This window comes from Bubalus kerabau, chromosome 1 (genome assembly GCF_029407905.1).
Source record: "Bubalus kerabau isolate K-KA32 ecotype Philippines breed swamp buffalo chromosome 1, PCC_UOA_SB_1v2, whole genome shotgun sequence".
NCBI lineage: Eukaryota > Metazoa > Chordata > Mammalia > Artiodactyla > Bovidae > Bubalus > Bubalus kerabau.
In genome coordinates, this window is record NC_073624.1 from 180,349,094 (window position 1) to 180,376,064 (window position 26,971).

Sequence of the window (26,971 nt, forward strand, 5' to 3'; positions counted from 1 at the left end):
TGAGTGTGTGTGTTGCCGGCCCACAACCACCTCACCGTCTGCTGGTGGGAAGTGGAGGGCTTGACTCTGCTAGAAGCAAAGATTGAGTCAGTGAGAGTTAAATAGATGTGGCTGCTGTAACAAAAAGATCTCAAGCTAGAGTAGCTATCAAAAGAAAAAAATTTATTTCTTTGGACACTTCTATGGGATCACTTGGAAACTCTTGTTTTCCTTCTGTTTCTTGCGCTGCCTTCAGCTTGGGTGTGCTCAAAGCCTCATCACAGGGCACACCAATGCTCCAGCTCATCGGAAAGGGAAGGGAATGTGGAAGAGCCCCCACCCAGGCCCAGCGTTGGCACATGTCACCTCTGCTTATGTTTCACCAGTGAGAACTCAGTCCATGGTTACACCTAGCTGCAAGGGAGGCTGGGAGTGCATCCGACTACAGTTCTATTATAGCAGCAGGACAGATCTGGGGAGTAGCTGCCACTCTGGATATCACGTATTTTTCATTTGCTCCCTCATCCATCCACATTTTCCCAGTAGGGCCAGGCCCTTCTCTGTAGGGGTCCTTTAGTCTCAGCTCTTCCTTGGCTGGGTGTCCTCAGGCAAGTGACTCAGCTCTGAGCCTCTATGTCTTCATTTGTCAAAGGAGCTCCCCTCTCCCCTCCTGAGGTCAGTTCAGGCCGTAGCCTGGAGCCTGCAGTGGGGCTCAGAAGGCCCAGCTCTTCAGGTGTGGGCAGGAAGTGTTTCTCATACCCAGAGTCCAGTGGTGCCAAGGGCTGGAGGGGCTCCTTAACTGGAACCTGCTCTATTTCCTCCACTTCCAGGATGGGTGAGTCACCAGGGGGCTGGGCCTGGGGCACCTCCTGGGGAGAGAAGAGACAGAGATTGTTCCCCTTGTACCTGTGAGTGTGCGTGCTAAGTTGCTTCAGTCGTGTCCGACTCTGCAACCCTATGGACCGCCAGGCTCCTCTGTCCATGGGATTCTCCAGGCAAGAATACTGGAGTGGGTTGCCATGCCCTCCTCCAGGGATCTTCCCAACCCAGGGATCAAACCCACGTCTCCTGCATTGGCAGATGGATTCTTTACCACTAAATCCTGGGAAGCCCCTTCCCCTCATACCCCCCACCCTAATTCTCAACTATTCCCCACTGTCCAGCTTTCCCCAACCCCCTAGAGGGCCCCAAGAAGCCAGGCTTTTCACTCACCTTCATGTGTGGCAGGCTGAAGTTGCTATTGGCAGGGTCAGGAATCTTCTCCCAGACCCAGTGGGGCAGTACCTTGTGCTGCAGGTGGACACACCTGGCAAGCAGGTTAAGAGTCAGGGCAGGGAAGCCAGGTGGCGAGATACCCATGCCCAGATGGCAAGGTCCAGGAATGTCACAGAGCTCTGAAGCATCATCTCCTTATCCCCAAAGCCCCTGCCCCCCCCCCCCCCCACCAAGCCAAGCTCAGCGATGCCCAGCTGCCCTCCCCACCTGGGCAGAGACCTGTGTGTCTGACAGCCTTACCTTCCGCAGGTGGCCAGGCTCACACCACAGCCGGTCAGGAGCAAACCCCACAGCAGAAAGACAACTGACAGAACTTTCCAATTCAGGGTGTTATCTGGAGGGCAAGGGGGAGGGGCAGAAGAGCATTTGGACACCAAGAAGGCCGGGACAGCTCAGGGAAGGCTCATGGGTGGGGCAGGGCACAGGTAAGGAAGCGGATAAATGGGCAGGGCTCATGAATGGGTGAGGGCTTCTCAAGTGGCCCAGTGGTAAAGAATCTGCCTGCCAATGCAGGAGATGCAGAAGACTCGGTTTCAATCCCTGGATTGAGAAGATCCCCTGGAGAAGGAAATGACAACCCACTCCAGTATTCTTGTTGGAGAATCCCACGGACAGAGGAGCCTGGTGGGCTACAGTCCATGGGGTCACGAAGAGTCAGACATGACTCAGCGACTGAGCCTGCACACATGAATCGGTAGGGGGAGTCTCAGAGTGGGAGTGGGACTTGTGAGAAGGTCAAGGTCAGGGATGGGTGAAAGGGTCAAAGACACACATTGCCTGTTAATCCACAGCAGTATTTAGCAGCATCAAAATGCATCATCGACATCCCCAAGTCAAAAGGTTGTCTACCCAATGAAGTTCAGTAAGGATTATGTAACCCCTTCCAGTGGAACAGGGCCCCTTCCCATAGCAGTCCCACCCCAGACCTCTACCTGGTAGGTGAAACTGGAGGCTTGGACCAGGTGGGCCCTGTCCTGCGATGGTGGAGGCAGTCATCCACAGCTTGCAGGGACCCCAGTGAAGGTCAGGCAGGGTGATGGTTCGGGTACTGCTAGTCACTGAAGGACATACCCAGAGAGGTGAGGGAGGCAGTCAAGTCCTGCCTCAGGACCTTTGCACATGCCATGCCGTCTGCAACACTGTCTCCCAGATATCCACATGGTTCCCTCCTCCCCTCCTTCAGCTCTTTGCTCACAGGTCACCTATTTAGTGAGAACTTTCCTGACTGCCCCCCCAACCCCAACCAATTAAAACAGCGCTTGCTTCTCCATTCATCTTCCTTGCTTTATTCCTCTACCCAGCACTTACCATCATCTGACACACTGCACAGATAGTATTTCCTTTATCTATGCCTGCACGTCCCCCATGAGAAGTTAGGGCCACGAGGGCCATATTCCTAGAGTCGTGTCCAACTCTAGTCAGTGCCTGGCACATAGAAAGCACTAAAAAATGATGTACAGTTGACCTTTGAACAAGGCAGGGGTTAGGGGTGTCGACTCTTAACTCTGTTAAAAATCCAAGTACAGTATAATTTGTAGTCTGCCCTCCTTATCTGTGCTACTGCTGCTGCTGAGTCAAGTCTGAATCTTTGCGACCCCATGGACTGGAGCCCACCTGGTTCCTCTGTCCATGGAATTCTCCAGGCAAGAATACTGGAGTGGGTAGCCATTTCCTCCTCCAGGGGATCTTCCCGACCCACAGATTGAACTCGAACCTCCTGCATCCCTTGCACTGGCAGGCAGGTTCTTTACCACTGAGTCACCAGGGATGCCCTCCTTATCTGTGGTTCCTCAATAGGGGCTTCCCTGGTGGCTCAGATGGTAAAGAATCTGCTTGCAATGCAGGAGACCTGGATTTGGTCTCTGGGTGGGGAAGATCCCCTAGAGAAGGGAATAGCTACCCACTCCAGTATTCTTCCCTGGAGAATTCCATGGACAGAGAAGCCTGGTGGGCTACAGTCCAGGGTCGCAAAGAGTCAGACACAACTGAGCAACTAACACACACTCTGTAATTCCTAGTTCTACATCAGCAGATTCAACCAACCATAGATAGTACTGTTAAAATTTACTATGGAAAAAAGTCATGTATAACTAGACCTGCACAGTTCAAACCTGTGTTGTTCAAGGGTCAAGTGTGTATTGGAACAAATAAAAGAATGCATGAATATCATATCCCTCAGGATGCACAGGATCCAGTGAAGGGAAATTTGCTTCAGACCCGGGGAAGACATCTGCACCTCCCAGAACTGTTTTTGTTTACTTCTTTGACCGTGCCTTACAGTTGTGGGATTTTCGTTCCCCTACCAGGGATTGAACCCAGACCTTCAGCTCTAAGGGTCCTAACCACCTGTCCATCAACTATTATCAGTCATTGATAAAGGGCTGCAACTGAAGGGCCTTGATTCCCCAGCACTTCATAGCTGTTGAGGCAGGCAAAATGTTTCAGACCAGAAAAAGCCCTCAGGCCAGGAATGCAGGTGCCAGAGACTGGGAGATAAACTCTGGCCCTGATGCCACCCATCACAGAAAATAAGGCTCCTGAAATCCTTTCTCAAAATCTGTGGTGCCAGATAGCCTTCCCCAACTGTGAATTTTCCAGAATTGGGGCTCATCTTCTTTTGTCTATATGTACTCATGGTCTTGGGACTCCATCCTTAATCTCTCACTCAATGCCTTTCTCAGGCTGTCTCAAGTTCTTTACACCAAGGACAGACTGCAGTGTTAAATCTCAGCCTGGAACTTATTGCTAGATCTGAAACTTGAGTACCTGAACATCTCATGGACAATCCCATTTGGATGAGCATGTCACATGCAACAAATCCAAATGGGTCCCCCAAATTCTTCTCTAAAGTCCTTTCCACTGGACCGCCAGGGAATACCCTGGCGGTGTATGCTTTTTAACTGAATATGCCACATAAAGCTATCCAAGCTAAAACATCAAGTAGAAAAAGACAGCTGTAAAACATTAGTCATAAGCTTTAGGGGCCTATAACATGGTTCTCTTTTAATAATAATAATAGGTACATGTACTCATAAAAGGAGAAAGGGGAGCAGAGGATGAGACGGTTAGATGGTATCACCCACTCAACAGACATGAATCTGCACAAACTCCGGGAAATATGAAGGACAGGGGAGCCTGGCATGCTGCAGTCCATGGGGTTGCAAAGAATCAGACATAATTTAGCAACTTCTGCTGCTGCTGCTAAGTTGCTTCAGTCGTGTCCGACTCTGTGTGACCCCATAGACGGCAGCCCACCAGGCTTCCCCATCCCTGGGATTCTCCAGGCAAGAACATTGGAGTGGGTTGCCATTTCCTTCTCCAATGCATGAAAGTGAAAAGTGAAAGTGAAGTTGCTCAGTCGTGTCTGACTCCCAGAGACCCCATGGACTGCAGCCTACCAGGCTCCTTCATCCATGGGATTCTCCAGGCAAGAGTACTGGAGTGGGGTGCCATTGCCTTCTCCATTTAGTAACTGAACAACACATAAATATATATGATTTTTAACCCAGTGATATCTATGTACTCATGCAAAGTGCAGTTATGGCAAAGTAACTATGTTTTAAAAAAATAGGCTTTATCAGTTAGAGACAAAGGCAGAAGTACCAAATTATTGAAGGGTGAAATGACACCAAAGACACACTAGGTAAAAAGCATGGGGGATACACTGAACAAGAATGATTAAATGCAGTTAACTATTGAAACCGGAAGGTGGGTACACAAGGGTTTGCTACACTGTTTTTCCTACTTTCGCTTGAAATTTTCTATAGTAAAAATGTTTAATATTTTCAAACACCACAACTCAAAAACAACACAAAAAAACACAACTCCCATCTTTGTGTTAATGTACACAGGGCAAAATATGGAAGCTGCATGATCAGTATCATTGAAGTGATGAGAACGCTGATATATTACCAGTCCATTCTAAAGGAGATCAGCCTGGGATTTCTTTGGAAGGAATGATGCTAAAGCTGAAACTACAGTACTTTGGCTACCTCATGCGAAGAGTTGACTCATTGGAAAAGACTCTGATGCTGGGAGGGATTGGGGGCAGGAGGAGAAGGGGACGACAGAGGATGAGATGGCTGGATGGCATCACTGACTCGATGGACGTGAGTCTGAGTGAACTCCAGGAGTTGGTAATGGACAGGGAGGCCTGGCGTGCTGCGATTCATGGGGTCGTGAAGAGTCGGACACGACTGAGTGACTGAACTGAACTGAACTTTAATGTGTCAGTTTTTAAAATACTTTCATTTTTTTATTTTTGGCTGTGCTGGGTCTTTGTTGCTGAGCAGGTTTTCTCTAGTTGTGGCGAGCAGGGGCTACTCTCTAGTTGTGGAGCACAGACTTCTCATTGTGGTGGCTTCTCTTGTTTCGGAGCATGGGCTCTAGGTAATCGGGCTTCAGTAGTTGCAGTACGTGGGCTCAGTAGTTGAGGTTCTCTGGTTCTAGAGGACAGGCTCATAGTTGTGGCACGCAGACTGCGATGCTCCGAGGCATGTAGGATCTTCCTGGATCAGGGATCGAACCCTTGCCTCCTGCGTTGGCAGGTGGATTCTTCACCACTGAGCCACTAGGGAAGCCCCAGTGTGTCAGTTTTTAAAACAAGAACAGATAACTTTTATAATCAGAAGAAAAGAATATTTTGAATTTTTATTACTTTTTAAACTTTTTATGGTATGTATTGGAGAAGGCAATGGCACCCCACTCCAGTACTCTTGCCTGGAAAATCCCATGGACGGAGGAACCTGGTAGGCTGCAGTCTATGGGGTCGCAAAGAGTCAGACACGGCTGAGCGACTTCACTTTCACTTTCCACTTTCATGCATTGGAGAAGGAAATGGCAAGCCACTCCAGTGTTCTTGCTTGGAGAAACCCAGGGAGGGGGAGCCTGGTGGGCTGCCCTCTATGGGGTCACACAGAGTCAGACACGACTGAAGCGACTTAGCAGCAGCAGCATGGTATGTATGTGAGATGATGGATGTTAACGAAATTTATATGGGGAATCATTTCACAATGTTTATAAGTCAAACCATTACAATGTACACCTTAAACATACACAGTGTGCTTGTCAATTATATCTCAACGTGACTGTGGGGGAAAGGGTAATAAAGATAATTTAGGGACTTCCCTGGTGATCCAGTGGTTAAGAATCTGCCTGCCAAAGCAGGGGACACAGGTTTGATCCCTGGTCCAGGAAGATGCCACATGCTGCAGAGCAACTAAGGCCATGCACCACAACGACCGAAGCCTGAGCACCTTAGAGCCCGTGCTCCACAACAAAAGGAGCCACTGCGATGAGAAGCCCGTGAACTGCCGCAACTAGAGAAAGCTAGCAAGCAGTGACGGAGACCCAGCGTAGCCAAAAAAAGAAAGGTACTTTTAAAAGGAATTTGTGCTCAGAGTAAAAATTTAGCCTATATCCAAAGGTATAAAAAAAGAAATAAAAATCATATGTAATTCTAAAATCCCTATTGATGCTGTGGAGGAATTTCTTTTCATAGTTGTGTCTCTGCTTTGCTCAGTGCTGGGTTTATTGTATAAAAGTGGAACCATCCCGCAAAGTTTTATAATCCTTTTATCTTTTTTCACTTAATAAAATATGACAGGCATCTTTCAATGTCAATAAATATAGATCGGACTCTTCATTTTAAATGGCCACATGACAGTCTATTACACTGATAGCCACCAGGGTTATTACCCACTGGGGAACCTAGGATATCAGGTTTTCTCGTAGGGGCTGAGAGGGAGCCAAAAGGTTCCTTGGGGGCAAGGGGAGGGGTGGACTGATAGGGGCTGGGGCAGAGGCAGTGGAGCTCACCGTTCTTGCAGACAGAAGGCCTGGTTCCACTCTGTGTACACAGGGTATAGTGGGTGAGATGGCCCCGAAGTTGCTGCCTTGGGACCTCTCCCCATGCTACAGCAGGGGTCCCTGAGGGGGCATCCTGGATTCTCCAAACCACTGGCCCCGATAACGGTACTGGCGAGAGAAAGTCAGTGGGTCAAGTTCTGCCAGTATTTCAGAACCCTCCATCCTCCAAGCCCACCACTTACCTAGCTCCTCTCTGAACTTCCAGACGGAGGGGGCCGGGGCCAAGCCCCACGGAGAGATCGCAGTCACCGTTATTCGGTAGGGGACCCCTTCCTTGAAATCCACTGAGTAGGGCAGGAGCAAAGACCAGTTAGAGCTGGCTCCCCTCCCCAATGCGTTTCTTATTTTGTAAGGAATCTTCATTTGTGTCTCCAGAGGGACACTCTGCTACAAGGGTTTTGAGGGAAAGTAATTTATCTGGGAGGTAACCATAGAAAACACCAACAGGGCAGTGGGGAAATGAAGTGGGGAAGGAAAGAAACCCAGGCAACTGTGCGTTAGAGAACAAGTTCCCAATACGACCAACCAAGGCTCAGTCCCACCGGTGCCCTCTGGGTGGCAGAAGAGCTGACAATCCTGAACTCCATCCCACCGAAGGAGGGAGGGAGTTGGGGTATTTATCCATCGACCATTATCAGTCATTGGTGAAGGGCTGCATCTGAGGGGCCTTGATTCCCAGGCACTTCATCTGACTAGGCAGGCAAGATGCTTCAGGCCAGAAAAAGCCCTCAGGCCAGGAATGCAGGTGCCAGAGACTGGGAGATAAACTCCGGGCTCTGAGTGGGGCCCTGACATCATCCATCATAGTAAATAAGGCTCCTGAAATCCCTTCTCAAAACCTGTGGTGCCATATAGCCTTCCTCAACCGGGAATTTTCCAAAACTGGGGCTCCTCTTCTTCTGTCCATATATACTTATAGTCTTGGGACTTTATCCTAAATCTCTCACTTGACACCGTCTCAGGCTATCCCAAATTCTTTACACCAAGGACAGACTCCCCAGTGTTAAATCTCAGCCTAGAACTTATTGCTATTGAGTATCTGACAGTGTTAAATCTCAGCCTAGAACTTATTGCTATTGAGTATTTGACAGTCCATGGGACTGTCCCACTTGGAGGAGCATGTCAGGTGCAACAAATCCAAATAAGTCCCCCAAATTCTGCTGTAAGACTCCCCAACAAGAACCTGCCTGCTTCTCTCCCTTCCTTTGTTCCCTCCCAGAAGGAGCAAACACAGACCTTTCTGAAAGGGAAAGTGTTACTTCCTCAGTCGTGTCCAACTCCTTACAACCCCATGGACTGTAACCTGCCAGGCTTCTCTGTCCACGGAATTCTCCAGGATAGAATACTGGAGTAGGTCGGCATTCCCTTCTCCAGGGAATCTTCCAGACCCAGAGACTAAAGCCAGGTCTCCTGCACTGCAGATTCTTCACTGTCTAAGCCACCAAGGAAGCCCACAGTCCTGGGTTTCTCAATTCCAGCCCTCACCCTCCCAGTCTGTTCCTCCCACTGCAGCCAGGGGGCACCTGTGAGCAACTGAGTCAGGACACACCCTTCCTTCCTCTGCTTACAACCCTGCGTGGCTCACGCCTCACCGGCAGAAAAAATCAAAGTCTTCTCCATGAGCCACAAGGCTTTGTACATTCTGCCCCGTCCCCCTCCCACTTTCCCCTTTGCTCATTCTACTCCAGCCACACCGGCCTCCCCGCTGTCACTCTAACACATAAGGCACATTTCTGCCTCAGAGCCTTTGCACTGTTTGTCTCCTCTTGTTTTTCCCTGAGACCATGGATCCTTCAGGTCTTAGCTTAAATGCCATTTTCCCAGAGAGACTTTTTCTTTTTTTTTCCCTAAAATAAATATCTTCCCTCCTCCCCCTTTACTTTGCCCCGATTACATTACAGGGGTTTCCCTGGTGGCTCAGCGATAAAGAACCCTCCTGCAATGCAGGAGACGCAAATTCGATCCCTGCGTCAGGAAGATCCCCTAGAGAAGGAAATGGCAACCCACACCAGTATTCTGGCCTGGAAAATCCCGTGGACAGAGGAGCCTGGCAGAGTCGGACACAACTTAGCAACTAAACAACAGACTGCATCACAGAGGTATTTGGTTTTTGTTCCGCTGGTTGCCGGCCCTACAAGATGAGGATGGAGATGTTGGGGGGGATGAGGGTAGGGATGCTGTTGAGAGGACAGTACAGTGATAGTTTAGGGTTTGGCTGCTACGGCTAAGTCGCTTCAGTCGTGTCCGACTCTGTGTGACCCCATAGACGGCAGCCCACCAGGCTCCCCCGTCCCTGGGATTCTCTAGGCAAGAAGACTGGAGTGGGTTGCCATTTCCTTCTCCAAGGAACCTGACTATGTGGTTCAAATCTTGGTTCCACCACATACTTGCTGTATGGCCTCAGGGGAGTTGCTTAACCTCTCTGAGCCTTTTTCTTTATCTTCATGATAATAGCAGAAACCTGCTTTATAAGGAAGATTGAATGGTTTCATGCTGATGGAAAGGCCAGTACACATCAGCTGCCATCACTCTGTTTGTTGTCGTTTAGTTGCTAAGTCGTGTCCAACTCTTGTGGCCCCACGGACTGTAGCTCTCCAGGCTCCTCTGTCCAGGGGATTTCCCAGGCAAGAATATTGGAGTGGGTAGCCATTGCACTGCATTGCACTGCCTCTCCCGCATTGCAGGCGGATTTTTTACTGCCGAGCCACCGGGGAAGCCCATCATTGTGTACCAGTCTCTAGAACAGGGCTTGGCACACAGTGGGTAGTCAACGAATATTTCTTGCATGAATTAATAATACTTGACCACTCCTCTGCAAATCCAGCCTCTCCTCTGTTCTCCAACAGCTGAAATGGGAACTCAGGTGCCCTTTGGCCTCACCTGGCAGCACTGCACTGAGGTTCCCAGGAGGAAGCCGGACCCAGTTGAGGTTCTCCACGGGGTCACCATCTCGAATCCAGTCCACCACATGCTCCTGCAGCTCCCCAGGCTCCTGTTGCCAAGTCACCAGCAGCTCTGTGTTTCCAGGGATGCTCCTGACCACCACGCCATGGGGGGCAAAGTCTGGACCTAGAGGATGGGGAGGTGAAATCTCAGCTGTCTACTTGGGAAGTCTCCACTTGCGCCTCCAGGGAATCTCACAAAGGAAGTTCACAGCCTCTTACCCAAGCAGGTCAAAGAGAGGTTGGTAGGAAGCTCCCATCTTGTGGCATTCACGGCAGACACCCCCACCCACTCCGCTTGGGTGGGGATGGAGAAGTTGCAGTAGGGGGTCTCCTCCTGGATCACCTCCTGATCTTTAACCTGGATCCAGACTCTGTAGGTCACCTGCATGCAGAGCCCTGAAGCCTGAAGGATGAGGGGAAGGAGGGGTGAATCTCTCTCCTTATCAGGCACATACTGTGCATCTCAGTTAGGTCACTGGATAAACGTATCAGTGAAACATTTTTGTTGGTTTCACTGTTGTTTAGTCCCAAAGTCATGTCTGATTCTTTTGTGACCCCATGGAGTGTAGCCCGCCAGGTTCCTCTGTCCATGCGATTTTTCCAGGCAAGAATACTGGAGTGGGTTGCCATTTCCTTCTCCAGGCCGATCCTCCTCACCCAGGGATTGAACCTGCATCTCCTGCACTGGCAGGTGGATTCTTTACCACTAAGTCACCATGGAAGCCCTGGTTTCACGGTACAGGTGAGGAAACCAAGCCTCAGAGGGGCTCAACAGCAGAAGTGAGATTAGAATACAGCTCATGAGCCAGAACTAGGGTGCAAAACAAGAAAGGATACAAAAATCCAATCAAGATAAATTATATTTTAATGCAATATTTTTAAAATTTATTTTTACTGAAGTATAGTTGATTTATGAAGCTGTGTTAATTGCTGCTATAAGCAAAGTGACCCCCCATATATATATATACACACACACATATATATATATACATACATATATATATATACACATTCTTTTTCATACTCTTTTTCATAATGGTTTATCACGGGATACTGAATATAGTTCTCTGTTCTACAGTAGGACCTTGTTGTAACATAGTATTTTAATCAATCAAAACTAAAAAAAAAAAAAAAAAAAACCATGACAAACAAATTATCAAGATTTTAAGTAAGGGATTTCCCTGGTGGTGGAGTGAATAAGAATCCGCCTGCCAATAGGGGGAACATGGATTCGATTCCTAGTCTGGGATAATTCCACACGCCGCGAAGCAACTAAACCCATGGGCCAAAACTACTGAAGCCTGCTCACCCTAGAGCCAGCAAGCTGCCAGCTGCTGAGCTCACGAGCTGCAGCTACTCAAGCTGTCTATAGCCTGTGCACCACCAGAAGAGAAGCCACTGCAGTGAGACGCTTATGCACCGCAAGTAGAGAGCAGCCCCTGCTCTCTGCAACTAGACAAAGCCCACATGCAGCAACGAAGACCCAGTGCAGCCAAAAATAAATTTTTAAAAAACAAGAGGAAATAAAGTGATTTCTAAAAAAATATTTTAAGTAAAGACAAAATCTGGCCACGCACTTATATAACCCTGCCTCACTCAGCTTACTCCATTCTGTCCTGTGTGGTTCTTAGGGACTGCAAAACTCCCACTGTTGTACAGAGGAGTGGTTATGTGTAGCAAAGAGGATGGTACCCTCCAGAGTCCTTTGGGGAAACTTGTGAGAATATCTGGTTGCCTCAATGATTGGTATTTGATGCTCAAGAGCCAGGGACACTACCCTCTCCTAGAAACAAAAAGTTGTCCCACCTCCATTGTGACTTTAGAATGTCATCCCAACTGGAAACTTCTGTAGATAAAAAAATCTAGCAATTTTAGCTGATCCTAAGATCAAACACCATTTGCTGTATAAATACAAAACCTCTGGGGACCTGGTTTTAATATTCACTGAATGTTAAAATATTCTGAACATATAGGGACTTTCCAGGCAGTTGTGATTATCGATTTCCAGCACGATCTGTGTTCTGATCAGAGAATTTCTCAACGTGTCTTGCATTGTCTCATCCCTTTGAAGTCCTGGGAAACTGGCTCAATAGTCTGGCATGTGGACGACTCTGGTAAATGTCCTGTTTGGTATGGAAAGAATGCATGTTCAGATGTTTCCTATGTGAGTCCACTTGAGTGTCTGCTACTCACATGTTCAGATCTTCTAGATCTTGACTTGTTTTCCATCTGCTTGTTATGAAATTACTTAGAGGAGCATGTTAAAAATCTCCCACAATGGTTATGAATTCATAGAGTTCTCCTTGTAGTTCTGCCAACTTTTACTTTATGTATTTTAAAGCTATGTTATGAGGTACATGGAGCTTCCCTGGTGGCTCAGACGGTAAAGAATCTGCCTGCAATGCAGGAGACCCGGATTCTATCCTTGGGTGAGAAGATACCCCAGAGGAGGGCATGGTAACCCATTTCAGTATTCTTGCCTGGAGAATACCATGGACAGAGAAGCCTGGCGGGCTACAGTCCATGGGCCCACCAAGAGTTGGATACCACTAAGAGACTAACACAACCCTGTCAGGGAGGTACAGATTTAGTACTCATGTCACACTGGTGAACTGAATACCTTGCCATTATGCAGTAGCCTTATTTCCCCTTTATTTCTACTGAATGTTGCAATACACTGTACACTGTATGTTACAACAGAATATACTGTATTTATACGTTTTTAAAAATATATATATATATATGGGTTATAAGAACTATATTTCTTTTTTATAACTTTACTTATGTATTATTTATTTGGGGCTGTAATGGAGCTTCATTGCTTCATGGGCTTTTCTCTAGTCGCAGAGAGTGGGGGCTACCAGCTGTGGTACTTGGGCTTCTCAGTGCGGTGGCTTCTCTTGTGGAGCACAGGCTCTAGACGCACGGGCTTCAGTACTTGCGGCACATGGGCTCAGTTGTGGCTCCCGAGCTCCAGAGTACAGGCTAAACAGTTGTGGCACACAGGCTTAGTTGCTCAGTTGCATGTGGGATCTTCCCGGACGGGGGATTGAATCCCTTTCTCCTGCACTGGCAGGCAGATTCTTTACCACTGAGCCACCAGGGAAGCCCTGAGCTGTGTACTTCATTTCAGTTTGGTAAAGGGGCATTATAAGGTATGTGTCATAAAACAGAGGCACTGAGGGACTTCGCTGGTGGTCCAGTGATTGACTCCATGTTTCCAATGCAAGGAAGCACAGGTTTGATCCTTGGTCAGGGAACTAAGACCCCACAGGCCCTGGAGCATGGCCAAAAAAAGTGAAAAAAAAATTAAATAAATAAAGTAAAGGTAGTGAAACTGTGAATTATGCTTTGAAAGCCAATAAACATCAGCTCTGCCGTGTACCAGTTGTGTGGTTTGGGGCAACCTCTCTGCATCTCATTTTCTCATCTGTAAAGTTTGTCAATATAAATAAGTGTGTAGGTGAGGACCGGGCACACAGTGAGAGCTCTAGAAATATTACGCATGGTTAAAGTCAGTGATGTTATTAGATGGTGTGGCCCAAGAAAGTGAGAGCCCTGTTATTTGGTTTCTCGCCATGTTTACTATGAGTCAGGGCCTTGCAATGCAAGGTGCTTAACAGACTTGGGTCAGTGAGAACTGTTTCATTCTTGTCTGTCATCTCACACGCCCTGTTTTTGTTTTGTTTTGTTTTTAAAAAAAATATTTATTTTTTTATTTGGCTGCACCAGGTCTTAGTTGAGGCACACGGAATCTTCAATTTTCATTGCAGTAAGTGGGGTCTTTTAGCATACAGGATCTAGTTCCCTGACCAGGGATCGAACCCAGGTGCCTTGCATTGGGAGCTCAGAGTCTTAGCCACTGGACCACCAGGAAATCCCTACAATGCCCCCTCCCCCCACCTTTTAAAATTATTTTTTTATTTTATTTTTGGCTGTTCTAGATCTTTGTTCCTGGACTCGGGCTTTTTCTAGTTGCTGCGAGCGGGGACTACTCTAGTTTTGATGCTCGGGTTCCTCACTGTGGCGGCTTCTCTTATTGCAGAGAACGGGATCAAGGGCACGAGGGCGTCAGTAGTTGTGACACCTGGGCTTAGCTGCCCCAGGGTATGTGGGACCTTCCCAGCCCAGGGACTGAACTTGTGTCCCCTGCATTGACAGATAGATTCTTAGCCACTGGATCATGAGAGAAGTCCCTACAATGCCCTTTTGATACTAACATCAAAGCCCTTAGCATACCTGGCTATACTTTGTGGAACTGAGCCTTGTATTGCTTCTAAATCTTTGCACCCAACGTCCCCCACTGCCTGGAACACTCGTACCCATCTTCAAGTCTCAGCTCAGATCCCCTACTTTCAGTCAACCCTGGTGGAGTCTTGCTCTGAGCCTCCCTGGAGTCTTGCTCTGAGCCTCCCTGATGATCCCCCTCCTTGAAGCCCTGAAGCAGCCTCAAGAGGGCAGCATAGTAGCCTCTGTTTTTTTTACATCATTGTTTTTTGGTTTGGGGGCGTTTTGATTTCCAGCAGTGGGCAGCTTGTGGGATCTTAGTTCCCTGACCAGGGATTGAACCCACGACCGTGGAAGTGAAAGCTCAGAGTCCTAACTGCTGGACCACTAAGTAAGTCCCTGCATCATTGTTATCTAGGGTTTCCTGACATGGGCAGAGAAATGGGTTTTCACAACTCACCTTCCACAGAAGCAGGGGTTCCTGTCCACCTGGTGCCCCGCAGATGTTCCCCATGATCCACACATCTTTTGGAGCTGGTGAGGATGGAAAAAGAAGAGACAAATGGGAATGGTGTGATGGCCTGACTTCCAGGAGAGGAAAAGATGGGAAGCCCAGAGATCCTCACCAGAGGGTGGTGTCTGGAAGGGCAGAATGGGGCTCCACTCGCCCCACAGATCCTCCTCTTTGTCCACTTGGCAGCGGCCGAACATCTCGTACCCAGTGGCCAGTTCCAGGTCCTGGATCTCAATGGGCATCAGAGGTATAGACTTCACTTCCGGTTCCAGCTGGGGGAGTGACATGTGAGTGATGAGGCTGAAGGCTGAATTGAAAGTTGACCTTTTATATGTCGATGTGTGTGCTCAGTCACTTCAGTCTGGTCCAACTCTTTGGGATCCCCTGGACCGTAGCCCACCAGGTTCCTCTGTTCATGTGATTTTTCTGGCAAGAATACTGGAGTGGGTTGCCATGCCCTTCTCCAGGGAATCTTCCTGACCTAGGGATAGAACCCATGTCTCTTGCATCTCCTGAATTACATGCACATTGGTTACCACTGAGCCAGCTTGGAAGCCCTTAGCTGCCAGCAGGATGACCAGTACTGTCTTGCTTTGCCTGGGAGACAGAGTGGGTTCTCAAGACACAGGGCTTTCAGTTTTAAAATTGGGACAATCCCTGGCAAAAAGAGACAATTTGATTATCCTCTGTGCCAGGTATAGCAGTAGGTGGGAAATTCTATTATTGTTCTCATTTTACAGATGAGGAAAACTAAGGTCATGTGAGGGAAAGTGACATACCCAAGGTCACAGAGCTGGTGAGTACTACAGCTGAGATTCATTCCCAGGCAGTAAGATTTCAAGGTCTGTATCTTAGCACTGTTCTGAACTGCATGAACATTCCCAATGAAAACAAGTCTACCCTACCCTGTGGTGCTTTGCACCCCAAGCCGTGACTGAGATAGTTGGTTATCCCCAATACCCCTTCTCGGCTGCTTCTTTTGGAAACCCTGAGTATCTGTCAGGACCATGTGTATCAAGAATAAAGACCACATTTCCCAGTCTCCCTTGCAATCAGGTGAGACCATGTGACTACGTTTTGACCAATGAGATATGAGATGAAAGATACATGCAACTTTGTGGTTGTGCTCTTAAAGTGTTTGGACAGGCTCCCCAACTCCTGGGGTCCCATTGCTCTGGAGCTTTCGTCCTTTTTTTTTGCTGTGTGTGAGCTTGGGAAAGTTGCTTAACCTCTCTGAGATTCAGTTTCCCCAACTACGAAACAGAGATCATAAAATAATCTATCTTAGGGAAGTCGGGAGTACAGTCCTCATTAAGGTCATCCATGCAGATTGCTTAACTTGGTACCTGATGCATGGCTGGTGCTTGGAAATATGAGCTTCTTTTATTATTAACACTTTCAAGTGTTTATTGAAAACCAGGCTCTGTTCCTCATCTGTAAAATGGGTAGGCACAAAACACATCTACCTCAAAGAGTTCTTGTAAGGATTTGATAAAGAGCCTCCAACAGTGTGTGGCACACAGCAGGCGCTAAGTAGTATCTGCTATAAACCTTTTTTTTTTTTTTAGTGTTCATTTATTTATTTGGCTGCACTGTGTCTTAGTTGCAACATGTGGGATCTAATTCCCCACCCAGAGATTGAACACTGCATCGGGAGCATGGAATCTTAGCCATTGGACCACCAGAGAAGTCCCCTGGTGTTAACCTCTTCCTTTAAGGTTCATGTAAGTTATTTGAGGAGACAGCAAGGAGATCAAACCAGTCAATCCTCAAGGAAATCAACCCTGAATACCCATTGGAAGGACTGATGCTGAAGCTGAAGCTCCAGTACTTGGGCCACCTGATGTGAAGAGCCAACCCATTGGAAAAGACCCTGATGCTGGGAAAGATTGAAGACAGGAGGAGAAGGGAATGACAGAGGATGAGATTGTTGGTTGGCATCATCGAGTCAATGGACATGAGTCTGAGCAAACTCTGGGAGATAGTGAAGGACAGGGAAACCTGGGGTGCTGCAGTCCATGGAGTCAAAAAGAGTTGGATACAACTTAGTGATTGAACAACAACAATTCATTAAATGGCAGTGTTTGAGGAAGTTTACTGAATTTCTCAAGAATTCCAAGTAAAGGGAATTAATTCCCCAGCTGTCCAATTGTTAGGACTCCACGCCTTCACTGCTGACGGCCGGGGTTCAATCCCTGTTCAGGGAACTAAGATTCTGCAACGTGCATGGCATGGCCAAACAAGAATAGAAAAAAATTCCAAGTGGGACTGCATGGATTTTATAGATTATCTTGGTGGGGGTACATTTTTTAGCTGAACAAGATGCATGTACAGACCTTTCATGAGGGATGTGGACAGACTCCAGGGGCAGGTGAGGAACGAGTTCTGGGCTAGGTCGCTGATTTGGGAATGATGTCCCAGGCCCCACCAGAGTAGGGTGGGGGGAAAGGTTCCCTGATACTCACCATCACCCAGGGCATCCGGCACCTTCGGTAGTAAAACCGGCAGACCAAGACCTTATGGGGTGGCCACGTAGGAGGGGACCACTGGACAACGGCCTCCAGGGGGTCATCTTCTGAGAAGTCCACGTCAGGGTATAGGTGGGGGGCATTTGGCTTTACTGAAGAAGGGGAAATCCATTGAGCAGGGGCCTCCAGGACCACCCACCCCACACACAGCGCATCCCCAACACTCCCGCCCATTACTTCGGGTTTCGAGGTTCACAAATACTGGGGACCAGAGAAGCTGGCCAGCCTTGGCCGCCCAGACAAGGAGTTCGTCAGACGTGGTGAGCTGTTCCCGTGGGATGGTCACCCAGTTCTGTCCGGTGGGCACCGCCACGGTCCAGGTTTTGTTGGAATGGCTGTGAGGAGAGATGGGGAAATCAGAGGCAATAGACAACAGGCCGGGCCCCGAGTCGTTATGATAACATCTGCTCTGCCTGGGTTCAAGTCCTAGTTCTGCTTAAGAACTGTGTGACCTTGAGCAAGCAACTTCACTTCTTTGCGCCTCAGTTTCTTGACCTACAAAATGAGGGTGATAAAAGCGCCTGCGAAAAGGCTGAATAGTGAGGGGAATCAATGCGATGAGGTATGAAATGCATTTAGAACAGCAAGCAGGACTTCCCCGATGGTCCATGCACGCGTGCTCAGTCGCTCAGTCCTGTCTGACTCTGCGACCCCGTGGACTGTAGCCTGCCAGGCTGCTCTGTCCATGGGATTTTCTGAACAAGAAGACAGGAGTGGCTTGCCATTTCTTCCTCCAGAGGAACTACCCAGGGATCAAACCTGAGTCTCCTGTGTCTTCTGCATTGGCAGGTGGATTCTTTACCACTGAGCCACCTGGGAAGCCCTTCCTGTGGTCCAGTGATTAAAAATCCACCTTGCAATGCAAGGGATGCAGGTTCCATCCTTGGATGGGGAGCTAAGATCCCAAGTGCTGTGGAGCAACTCAGCCCGAGCACAGCAACTATTGAGCTCTCGTGCCACAACTGGAGAGTCTATGCACAGCAATGAAGGTCCCTCATGCCACAACTAAGACCCTATGCAACCAAATTAAAACATTAAAGAAAATAATAGCAAGCATCTGGAGCATATACATGATATATAAGCATTGGTTATTTTATTTATTGAGCATCTATTATATATATCCACATTTACTTCTATATTTTCTTGGGGTCCAAAATCACTTCAGTGACTGCAGCTATGAAATTAAAAGATGCTTGCTTTTCGGAAGGAAAGAATGATAGCTATGATAAACCTAGACAGTGTTTAAAAAGCAGACATCACTTTGCCGACAAAGGTTCCTACAGTCAAAGCTACAGTTTTTCCAATATTAACATGTGCAGCTGTGAGTGTTGGACCATAAAGACGACGGAGTGCCAAAGAACTGATCCTTTCAAATTGTGGTGGTGAAGAAGAAGACTCTTCAGAGTCCTCTGGACAGCAAGGAGATCAAACCAGTCAATCCTAAAGGAACTCAACCCTAAATACCCATTGGAACGACTGGTGCTGAAGCTGAAGCCACAATATTCTGGCCACCTGATGCAAAGAGCCAACTCATTGGGAAAGACCCTGGTGCTGGGAAAAACTGAGGGCAAGAGAAGAAGAAGGCAGCAGAGGATGAGATGGTTAGATAGCATCACCTACTCAATAGACATGAATCTGAACAAACTCCAGGAGATAGTGGAAGACAGAGGAGCCTGGTGTCCATGGGGTCAACAAGCTTCAAACACATCTTAGTGACTGAATAACAACAAAAACAACTATTCAGTCACATATTGTGGGCCAGGCCCTGCTGTAGAAGCTGAGAATAGGACCGTGACCAAAGCAGGCAAGGATCCCCTCTCCAGAGCTGGTATTTCAGTGGAGGAGGCAGATGAAACACATAAATATATAATTGATGGTGGTAAAAGCAATATAAAGAACAATCAAGGGAGTTCCCTGCTGTCCAGCGGTTAGGACTCCACATTTCCACTGCAGGGGGCACGGGGTTCAATCCCTGATAGGGGAACTAAGATCCCACAAGCCTCCCAGTGAGGCCCAAAATACAGAAATAATTATTTTAAAAAAAGATCAAGCAGGATGAGGAAGATGAGGCGTGCTGAGATGAAGAGTGACAGTGGTATTTTAGTAAACGTGGTCAGGAAAGCTCTCTGGTGAGACATGTGAATAACGGCCTGAAGGAGGCGGGTGCACAGTTTGTGAAGGATCTTCCTAAATGAAGAGCACTTTAAGAAGGAACAGCAGCCAAGGCAAGGGTCCCGAGGCCAAACTGTGCCTGGTGCTTTTTCTTTTTTTTCTTTTATCATTTTATTTATTTATTTTTGGCTGTGCTGGGTCTTTGTTGCTGCACACGGGCTCTTCTCCAGTTGCAGCAAGTGGGGGCGACTCTCGAGTTGCGGTGTGCAGGTTTCTCATTGTCGTGGCTCCTCTTGTGGAGGACGGGCTCTAGGGGCACCGGCTTCAGTAGCTGTGGTGTGTGGGCTCAGTAGTTGCTCCAGAGCACAGGCTCAGTGGGGCTTCCCAGGTGGCGCTAGTGGTAAAGAACCTGCCTGCTAATGCAGGAGACATAAGAGATGCAGGTTTGATCCCTGGGTTGAGCAGATCCTCTGGAGAAGGGCATGGCAACCCACTCCAGTATTCTTGCCTGGAGAATCCCAAGGACAGAGGAGCCTGGCAGGCTACCATCCATGGAGTCGCAAAGAGTTGGACACGACTGAAGCAACTTAGCACACGCAAGCACAGGCTCAATAGTGTGGCACATGGGCCTAGCAGCTTTGTGGCATGTGGGATCTTCGCAGACCAGGGATCGAACCCGAGTCTCCTGCACTGGCAGGTGGATTCTTTAGCACTGAGCCACCAGGGAAGAGATGGTTAGATAACATCACCCACTTCTGACTCAATGGACATGGGTTTGAGCAAACTCTGGGAGATAGCGAAGGACAGGGAAGCCTGGCGTGCTGCAGTCCGTGGGGTCACAAAGAGCTGGACACGACTTAGCGACTGAACAACAATGACCCCAGGGAAGCCCCTGTGCCTGGTATTTTCTGAGAAACAGTGAGGAGGAGGCTTGCACCCTGGAATAGAGTGAGTAAGGCGGAGGTGGGAGGAGGCGAGGACAGGGAGGCGATAGCAGATTGTTCACATGACAGCAGGAAGGATTCTGGCTTTTACCCTGAGTGAGCAGGGAGCCCTGCAGTGCTGTGCGCAAGGGAGGGAAGTGCTCTGATGCAGAAGTTCACAGGCGCCCACTGGATGCCATGGTAGAGAAGAGACTGTGGGGCTGAGGATGGAAACCTGAGTCCTGGGAGGAGGTGACTGTGGGGTCCAGGCCAGCGATAATGGGGACAGGATCATGGAGGAGGTGCTCAGGAAGTAAGGAGTGCCAGATTCTAGATAATGTTGGCAAGGCCTGCTGATGGATGGAACGTGGGTTAGAGAGAGAGGAGTTGAGGATGTCCCAAAGGACTGGATTTCAAAGGTTCAAATCAAGGCCTTCATTAAAACAAAGACAAAAACACATATGCTGGCAAAGATATGGAGAAACTGGGGCCCTCTTACATTGCTGGTAGGAACATAAAACAGTGCAGCTGTTGCAGAAAACAGTTGGTTCCTCAAAAAGTTAAACAGAATTGCCATATGACCCAGCAGTTTTACTCCTAGGCATATACCCCCAAAGAACTGAAAAGAAGGACTCAATTCTCAGTAGCGCTAGTCACAACCACCCACAGCAATTGCTCAAGGGTGGAAACAGATGAGTAGATGAACGCAGTATATCCGTTACAGTAGAATACTGTTCAGCTACAAAAAAAGGAATGAAGTTCTAGTTTATGCTACAACATAATGAACCTGGAAAACATGCTAAGTGAATGTATATAGATATATCAAAGACCACATAAGGTATGATTCCACTTATGAGAAAGGTCCAGGACAGGCAAATCCAAGGGATGGAAAGTAGATCAGTAGTTGCCAAGAGACAGGGATTGACTGCTGTTAGGGATGAAACTTCCTTTTGGGGGTAATGGACATGTTCTGGAATGAAATAGAGGCACTGGTTGGACAACAGTGTGAAGTACTAACAGCTACTGAACTGTTCACTTGCAAATGGTTAATTTCACCTTATGTGAATTTCACCTCATTAAAAAAAGAAAAAAAAAAAGCTTTCCGAGGGGCAGGTCCTGGTGCTTGACGGCCAAGGCCATCTCCTGGGCCACCTGGCGGCCATCGTGGCCAAGCAGGTGCTTCTGGGCCGGAAGGGTGTGGTCGTGCGCTGTGAGGGCATCAACATTTCTGGCAATTTCTACAGAAATAAGTTCAAGTACCTGGCCTTTTTCCGCAAGCAGATGAACACCAACCCCTCCCATGACCCCTACCACCTCCGAGCCTCCAGCGGCATCTTCTGGCGGACAGTGTGAGACATGTTGCCCCACAAGACCAAGTGAGGTCAGGCTGCTCTGGAGCACCTCGAAGTGTTTGATGGGATCCCACCAACCTATAACAAGAGAAGGCGAATGGTGGTGCCCGCTGCCCTCAAGGTTGTGTGTCTGAAGCCTACTCAGAAGTTTGCCTACTTAGGGCGCCTGGCTCATGAGGTTGGCTGGACGGACCAGGCAGTAACAGCCACCCTGGACGAGAAGAGAAAGGAGAAAGCCCAGATCCACTATCGGAAAAAGCAGCTGCTTATGAGGCTACCAAAGCAGGCAGAAAAGAACATCGAGAAGAAAACTGACAAATTCACAGAGGTCCTCAAGACTCATGGATTCCTAGTCTGAGCCCAATAAAATTGACTGTTTATTCTTCAAAAACAAAACAAACAAAAAAAGAGAGACTTTCTTTTATTCCCTCATGCAAGCATGCATGCTAAGTTGATTTGCAGCCCTCTGTACTGCAGCCCGCCAGGCTCTTCTGTTCCTGGGACCCTCCAGGCAAGAATACGGGAGTGAAAGAATACTGGAGTGGGTTGCTATGCCCTCCTCCATGGGATCACCCCAACCCAGGGATGGAACCCATGTCTCTTACATCTCCTGCATTGGCACGTGGGTTCTTTACCACCAGCGCCACCTGGGAAGCCCTCTTACTTTCTCGTTCTCTACAAATTAAAACCCTTCTGGACATGGATGGTGGCGATGGCTGCAGAACAGTGTGACTGTACTTAATGCCACTGAACTGGACACTTAAAGATTGAGGGGACTTCCCTGGTGGTCCAGTGGTTAAGAATCTGCCTGTCAGAGCAGGGGATGCGGGATAGATTCCTGGTCAAGGAACTGGGATCCCACATGCCCTAGAGGCAACTAAGCCCATGCACCATAACTAGTGAGAATCCTTCAAGCCGCAACTAGAGAGTTGGAGCTGCGAAGAAAATCCAGCACAGCCAAAAGAAAAAGATTGAGGAAAAAAGCGGTAAATTTTATGTGTACTTTACCACCATTAAAAAAAAAAAAACCAACCTCCCATGCCAGTTCCTATCTTCAAATGCTCCTTTTCCTCTCCTCTCACAGCCAAATTTGAAATGAAGTTGAGTTTCCAAATGTGATTCATCATGAAGCAATATCAGTCACCCCCTCAGACTGTGGGCTCCATGAGGCTTTCTGTGTCTCTTTCACTGTTGCATCCCCAGCACCAGATCAAATGATCTTTCCCTGTTCTCAGAGAGGTTAAGCTACTTGCCTAAGGTCACACAGCAATAAAAAACAACTTCTAATCATTAAGCGTTTTCTCTTTCCCAAGTGCCTAAACTCACTGAATTCTCAGAACCAATGCTGGGAACCAGGTTCCATTATTATCAGCATTTGATAGAGGAAGAAACAGAGGCTCAGAGAGGGAAAGTGACTGGTTCATGGTAACACAGCAAGGAAATGCGGGAATGTGGAAATGAAGGGCTAGAGAGTGGGGTCGGGCTGGGAGGTGAGGGTGGGCAGGGCAAATGGGTCCTCTGAGAAGGCTAGAACCTGAGTGGCTTCAGTGTCCCCAAATTACCCCACTGTACTCACTATTTCTGGCTCTGCACATACAGCATGGAGGGGGCTCCCAGGTCCCCATGAGGCTCCCAGGAGCAGTTCAGGTCCCCCAAGGGTCCAACTCCATAGCACTGCAGTGGCCCCGGGCTGCCTGGAGAGGGAGGCAGGAGGGTTCCAAGGAAGGGGATCAGTTCCCCCAGCCTCGGGCACACCCCAGAACTTCTGACAACTGTGGAGGGCGATCCAGGGTCCCTTACTGAAGCGAGCAGCAGGAAGGGGGCGCTGGCCACCGCTCCCCAGGCTTTGGGCATAACTCCTCCCCTCCCACCAGCCACATCCTGTTAACTACCCCCCCACTCCCGACAAAAGCCCTTACCCTACCGCCGCCCCCCCCAACCCCGGCCTCAAGTTCCCACCTCGCTACCGCCCATTCCCCAACCTCTCGCATCGTCCGGCCCCTGCCCCCGGGCCGGGGAGAGCAAAGTGGCTTCTGGACCTCTGCCATTCATTCCGCAAACTTGAGGGTCACCCTGGAGGGTGATGGGCGCGTTCGCGAGCATGAGACACGAGCTCGCTCCAGAACTCACCCTGGGGCCGAGTCCGGCTGAACAGCAACAATAGAAGCAGCAGCAGCAGCAGCAGCATCGGCTTCGGCCGCGGTGGGAAGGGGGCGGCCGGGGCCCCCCGCATGGCACTCCCGCGGCCCCCCAGTCCGGCCCGGCCTTGCCCGGCCCAGCGCGGCCGCGCCGCCCGCCTCGCTCTCGGGCACCAACGCCTGAGCGGCGACGGGAAGCAGAGCCACCCCTCCCGGCCGCCTCCGCACCTTGCGCTGCGGGTCCCCGCCCCTTATCTGCACCGGAAAGTTCCCGGCAGAACTCGCAGGGGCTGGGGCGGGGGGAGACTGGGGAGCGGGTGGGGGCTGCGCTGAGGGCGTGGCCGAAGCTCCCTTGATACCTGCCCCTTCCCTCCCTAAACATCACACATTGCCAGGTCTTTTGCAACTTTTTATTTTGAGGGGCTGGAGAAGGTTCTGATCCGTTCCCACCACACACACACTGAGCTTTCCACCCCAGGATACGAAGAAAACCCAGGAGTCCTTCCACCAACCCTGGGGTCTACAGCTTTAGAACCTCCCCCCCTCCCCCAGCGGGCGGGGTTGGAGGGAGAGGGGCTGGCAGGCAGGAAGGCTGGAATGGGATGGGGGCATAATTTGGGCTGGCGAATGGCCACAGGTGGGACAGGAGAGAGTCACAGTTGGGACAGGAGAGAGTCGCAGCTTGGGCAAGGTCTGAGTGTGGCCAGTTTGGGTAAGTAGAGACAGGAGACAGAACAGGCCAGGAAAGGCATCGTATGGGCTGCTCAAACGTCAGGGTCCCCATCTGGCCAGGTTGCGGCATAGCTTGCTCAGGGGTGGGATGGACTGCTCAAAGATCAGGGTTGGGTGGAGGGAGTCTGAGCCCACAGTGCCGGACTTCTGTGACTTGCTGATGAATGAACGCGTGAGGGACCAGAAACAACTACCCAGCCGGACACCAGTCAGGTGGATGGCAGGGCTGGGTATTGACCCCGGTGCCCCCCTGCTGCCCAGTTTCGCTTCTAGCAGAGTCTGCCGATTTCGCTCTTGCTGCACCCCCGCTTGCAGCAGCTGCTCGACAAGCCAGCCAGGACGTCGCGTCTGCCCCTCAGAGACCATGGGGTTCCCTGCCAGTCCTGTCGGCCCCCATAGAAGGCCTGAGGGGACTTGGTCAGGGCCAGCCACTCGCTGGAGGCCACTGCCTCATCCAGCTCACTCTCCGAGTCAGTGTCCACCTCTGGGAAGGCATCTTCTGCAAAAGATGAGAAGAGTTAGTGCTCGGGACTGTGTCACACCCTGAGTCCCAGCTCTGGGCTGGCCCAGCTACTTCTCTGTTCTTGAGTGTGAATAAGCCTCGGGAGTATAGACTTTGATTCTGCTCAGACGTGGGTTCCCTTCTTTGATGAGCAGCTTAACCCCACTGAGCTTGACTTTCCTCTTCTGTCATAGGTTTTGCCCTGTGTGCCAAGTCATTTCAGTTGCGTCCGACTCTTTTCAAACTTATAGACCATAGCCCACCAGGCTCCTCAGTCCATGGAATTCCCCAGGCAAGAATACTGGAGTGGGTTACCGTGCCCTCCTCCAGAGGACATTCACGACCCAGGGATGGAACCCAGGGATCAAACCCGCGTCTTGTCAGGCAGGTTTGGATACCACTAGGGCCACCTGGGAAGCCCAGCTTTTCCCCTCCTACTTAGTTATTGAGGACCTGATGGTGAAAAACACGTGTCTGGGAGCTGAACTGACTGAGCCCTAGTCCAGTTATCATCCTTGAGCTTCAGCTTCCTTGCCTGCAAAGTGGGGATAGTAACTCCTGGGACTTCCCTGGTGGTCCAGTGGTAAGGCGTTGCCTTCCAATGCAGGAAATCCAGGCTTGATCCCTGGTCAGAAAGCTAAGATCCCACATGCTTCTTGAAACAGAAGCAGTATTGTAACAAATTCAATAAAGACTTTAAAAATGGTCTGCATCAAAAAATTTTAAAAAGCTTCTACCTTGTAGAGTTTTATACAGAGTAGATGACTTAACTGATATGCATTAAAAAAAAAAAAAAAACTTTAAATAGCATCTGATATAGGGTAAGCACTCAGTTTTGTCCTAATCAGTTTAGACTCAATTTTGCCACTTAACAAACGTGCAAGATACAGGAGCTGTGCCTCCTATTTGCAGATAAAGCTGATCAGGGAAGAAAAGCAACTTGGTAGGAGAGTCACCTATTAGGTGGTAAATCTAGCCTTGTCCTCACCATACTCCTCTTATTCCCTTCCCTGAGGCTTGGAAAACACTTTAGTTTTGGCTTCTGAATGGCACTGACCAGGGTTGGGCAAACAGCAGCCTTGCGTAACACAGGGCTCACACATAGCAAGTGTCCCAGACTTCTAGCTGGTTCAAATGGTTTGCCGCTCACCCCACCCCCCCACCCCCATCTCAGCTCTGCAGCTCTGCCAACCAGCTCCCTCAGCCTTGGCACAGCTTCAAGGGCCTGGCCCATCTCCCCAGCTGCATGTGGTGAAGGGAGGAACTTCCTGCCCCAGTCCCTCATCTCACCTCCATCTCTGGTTTCTGGAACCCACCTCATGAGCATCAATCCCCCGGCCACACACACTACCTCCCCAGCCTTACCCACAGCGTCGTGGGCACGTCTCCACCGGGAGCCCCCACAGGTGAAGATGACCGCTCGGATGAATTCACGGCCGCAGAGTTTCACTCCGTAGGGTGTTGCCCGGGCCTCGGTCCTCGGCAAGAGCTCCCCAGCCAGCACCCCCAGGGCCAGCAGCAGCAGGACCAGGTGTCTGACCATGCTGGACAGGGCTGCCTGAGAGGCGAGAATGGGCACGGCAAGGCAGCTTCCTGGTGATTGGTGCCTCTACTGCCTCCTGGCCCCTCATTTATACATCCTAGCTTCCCCCTCCTGTCCTGTAGGAGCTGAGTGACCTCCTTTATCTCCATCAGCAGAGGGGAGGTGGGCATGCCCCCCTCCAACCCTGACCTTTCCCGTTTCCTGGACCAAGTGATAACCTTTCGAAGGAATAGGGTGACGTGGCCCAGCTGTCATCACCAGCTGTCATCTCAACAGAGAGAGGTGAGAAGGCCTCCGCTCAGCAGAGACCAGTGAGGGAGTCAAGTCTTAGGT

At 49.5% G+C, this 26,971-nt stretch overlaps 3 protein-coding genes across 3 annotated transcripts; 1 reads left to right on the top strand and 2 right to left on the bottom strand.

Annotated features, from left to right (window-relative positions):
• Window positions 1-90: 90 nt before the first annotated feature.
• Window positions 91-24,106, bottom strand: IL27RA (interleukin 27 receptor subunit alpha). The gene is made up of 14 exons (XM_055543127.1): window positions 23,854-24,106; window positions 23,300-23,417; window positions 17,514-17,671; window positions 17,274-17,428; window positions 14,921-15,080; window positions 14,755-14,828; window positions 10,287-10,470; window positions 10,003-10,191; window positions 7,305-7,406; window positions 7,072-7,230; window positions 2,187-2,312; window positions 1,495-1,588; window positions 1,192-1,285; window positions 91-848 (listed from the first exon to the last, which is right to left on the bottom strand). The coding sequence occupies exons 1-14, from the start codon at window positions 23,954-23,956 to the stop codon at window positions 597-599; spliced, it is 1,968 nt and encodes a 655-aa protein (XP_055399102.1). The 5' UTR covers window positions 23,957-24,106; the 3' UTR covers window positions 91-596.
• On the top strand, window positions 21,331-22,096 carry LOC129641241 (60S ribosomal protein L13a-like). Its single transcript, XM_055565978.1, is given in 2 exon segments — window positions 21,331-21,363; window positions 21,458-22,096. Coding segments are annotated over 2 exon segments (657 nt in total). The 3' UTR covers window positions 22,082-22,096.
• Window positions 24,107-24,862: 756 nt separating the features above from the next.
• On the bottom strand, window positions 24,863-26,638 carry RLN3 (relaxin 3). Its single transcript, XM_055543128.1, has 2 exons — window positions 26,461-26,638; window positions 24,863-25,092 (listed from the first exon to the last, which is right to left on the bottom strand). Exons 1-2 carry the CDS (start codon window positions 26,636-26,638, stop codon window positions 24,863-24,865), a joined length of 408 nt encoding a protein of 135 aa, XP_055399103.1.
• Between the last annotated feature and the right edge of the window lie 333 nt (window positions 26,639-26,971).

Coding starts and splice junctions, on each gene's coding strand:
- IL27RA (XM_055543127.1), bottom strand. CDS start 23,956: ATGCGGGGGGCCCCGGCCGCCCCCTTCCCACCGCGGCCGAAGCCGATG. Junction 7,231..7,304: donor GAAGTTCAGAGAGGAGCTAG/GTAAGTGGTGGG, acceptor TTCTCTCGCCAG/TACCGTTATCGGGGCCAGTG. Junction 849..1,191: donor TCAGCCTGCCACACATGAAG/GTGAGTGAAAAG, acceptor TTCTCTCCCCAG/GAGGTGCCCCAGGCCCAGCC.
- RLN3 (XM_055543128.1), bottom strand. CDS start 26,638: ATGGTCAGACACCTGGTCCTGCTGCTGCTGGCCCTGGGGGTGCTGGCT. Junction 25,093..26,460: donor ACGTGCCCACGACGCTGTGG/GTAAGGCTGGGG, acceptor CATCTTTTGCAG/AAGATGCCTTCCCAGAGGTG.